The sequence below is a fragment of the Aedes albopictus genome, chromosome 1 (assembly GCF_035046485.1).
Source record: "Aedes albopictus strain Foshan chromosome 1, AalbF5, whole genome shotgun sequence".
NCBI lineage: Eukaryota > Metazoa > Arthropoda > Insecta > Diptera > Culicidae > Aedes > Aedes albopictus.
This window is the reverse complement of record NC_085136.1, coordinates 114,146,968-114,149,343: the sequence shown is the minus strand read 5'-3', so window position 1 is coordinate 114,149,343 and position 2,376 is coordinate 114,146,968. Positions and strand designations below refer to the sequence as shown.

At 45.8% G+C, this 2,376-nt stretch overlaps 1 protein-coding gene across 1 annotated transcript; it reads right to left on the bottom strand.

Annotated features, from left to right (window-relative positions):
* Positions 1 to 1,359, bottom strand: LOC115256102 (serine protease 52). Its single transcript, XM_029854361.2, has 3 exons — positions 1,092 to 1,359; positions 246 to 1,026; positions 1 to 181 (listed from the first exon to the last, which is right to left on the bottom strand). Exons 1-3 carry the CDS (start codon positions 1,123 to 1,125, stop codon positions 109 to 111), a joined length of 888 nt encoding a protein of 295 aa, XP_029710221.2. The 5' UTR covers positions 1,126 to 1,359; the 3' UTR covers positions 1 to 108.
* Positions 1,360 to 2,376: the final 1,017 nt, after the last annotated feature.

Genomic DNA, 2,376 nt, shown 5'->3' with positions numbered 1-2,376 from the left:
TTCAGTTTCACATCTTTATTTATTGACTTCTTAAAACATTATTAATTTTATTTATATTACATTGAAGATATGGGATATCTAATGATCTTATGATGTTGATCTTCATTACTATCGAACAAGTGCAATGATAATTGTGGCAAATAGGATGGCCACCATCGATAGGTTGAACATAGAGGTTGCCCTAGAAGAAACAAAAAAACTAATATTAGCATTCCCTAAAATGAAGAATATTCATTTAATCTTACCCGCCAATCCCCGGCATCGGCGTAGGACCCGGAGGAGGATTATCCGTTCGTCCGAACTGCTGGTTGATCCACTGTTCGTAGTATCGAATCTGGGTAAAAACGGTAGCCGTATCGTTCGCACCGCATCCAAAACCAAACGAGGCAATACCGGACAGTTTACCACCACAGTACAATCCACCACCACGGTTTGGCACGCACAGAGCTTGATTCTGAGCGGATGTTCTGGTGCAGATCATCGGGCTTTGAATCATTCCGTTGAATACCTGATTGCACGTAGCACGCGGGTAGATAGAAACCAGAAGGCTCTGGAGCCCCGTCGTGGCAATCCCGGCCTGCCAGTTCCACCCGGCGACGTGGCATTCGTCATTTTCTGGGACAATTCGGTGGTTTAGTTCGGCGGGGGCTATGTGGGGCTGTGCCGTTTCCGGGAACGTGAAGGCAGTCGTGGTCCGTAGGATGGCGATGTCGTTTTCGAACGTAAACGGATTGTAGTGCGGGTGGACGAAGATTCGATCGACCTGTGTGGCCGGTGTGGTAGCGTCAATTGTGATTACTCCGGCTCGAACGTGCATCTGATTGGCGGCGATCAGATTGTTCTGGCCATCTAGAACGCAACTTCCGGACGTTAGGATATGGTTACTGTTGAGGATGGTTCCACCGCAGAATACAGTCGGGGAGACATTGATCCCAACGTGCGCTGGGAACTGTCCAATGACCGCTGGGGTACCTCCAACAATAAATGGATTAAGTCCAGTGGCTGATACCGCCTGGAGTAATAAGGCTACGGAAGGAAAAGAGTTGTGAGATAACAAGACATTCCTGAGGAACGAATAGCACGAGATGTACCTGCAACAGCCCACGTGAGTTTGGCGTTCTTCATAGGGCTTCGACTTCTACGCTTCGCGGTCAGTGTATCACTAACTGTTCAATGTCTCGATACATTTTCAAACGATGGAATGCTTCACAGCCAAATCAGCGAGAAGATAACGTTCCAAGATTATAGGCGATCAAAGAAAATTTTATCAAGTTCGATGAAATGACGTTTGTTTTTGACATTGTAGGAGTCCATCTGGCAAGGCAATATTGGGCAAGTTGATTCACGTTCTCGTGTTGGCGATGAGCAATTCTTGTTTGTTGAAAGACAACTTCGCTATCACACCATCATGTCATGTACTGATGAATGCTTAGGATATAAATCGGGGCTACTGTAAGATTTTCTCCTAGCTGATAACAAAATGCATTCGTTTTGACGTGCGTCGTTCAAGGCTGAAATGTGAACCGTTCTACTAAAGTATAAACAGCTATTTATAGAAGCAGCATTTTAATTTAAAACTCCAAATCGTAGCTCATATTTTCAGTAATGTTAGTACCGCGTGAATTGTATGCTGTTGATTTTCCTGCAAAGCTCCGAGATTGACTGGTCCTCGTTGATTGTAAATCAAGGGAATCGGTTCAGGGTTTTTCCTTGGCTTCTTTAATGAACCACTTTCCTCCAAGTGGTAGACTCAGGTATTGCAGACTTGAGATCGCCTCTTAAAGCCAGCCTGGACTACATCCCCGACCCACTTAACCGTTTCCATTTCTAGTTTAGTTTAGTAATTTAGCTGACTTTGAATAGCACTACGGATGACCTGTTGTGATCTACAAAAAGGGCGACAAGTTGGATTGCGGGTACTACCTTCGCGAGCGCCGCCTTCAAGTTACTCTCTCAAATTTTACGCCGCCGTCTATCACCGATTGCCAGAGAGTTCGGCAATATCAGCATATCAGGCTGGAGTCATGGGTGAACGCGCTACAACAGACCAGATATTCGCCATCCGCCAGGTGTTTCAGAAATGCCACGAATACAACGTGCCCACACATCACTTGTTCATCGATTTCAAATCGGCGTATGATACAATCGATCGAGAACAGCTGTGGCAGATTATGCACTAAAACGGGTTTCCGCATAAACTGATACGATTGATCAAGGCGACGATTGATCGAGTGATGTGCGTAGTTCGAGTATCAGGGACACTCTCGAGTCCCTTAGAATCTCGCAGAGGGTTACGGCAAGGTGATGGTCTTTCGTGCTTGCTGCTCAACATTGCTTTAGAGGGTGTAATAAGGAGAGCGGGGATAAACACGAGTG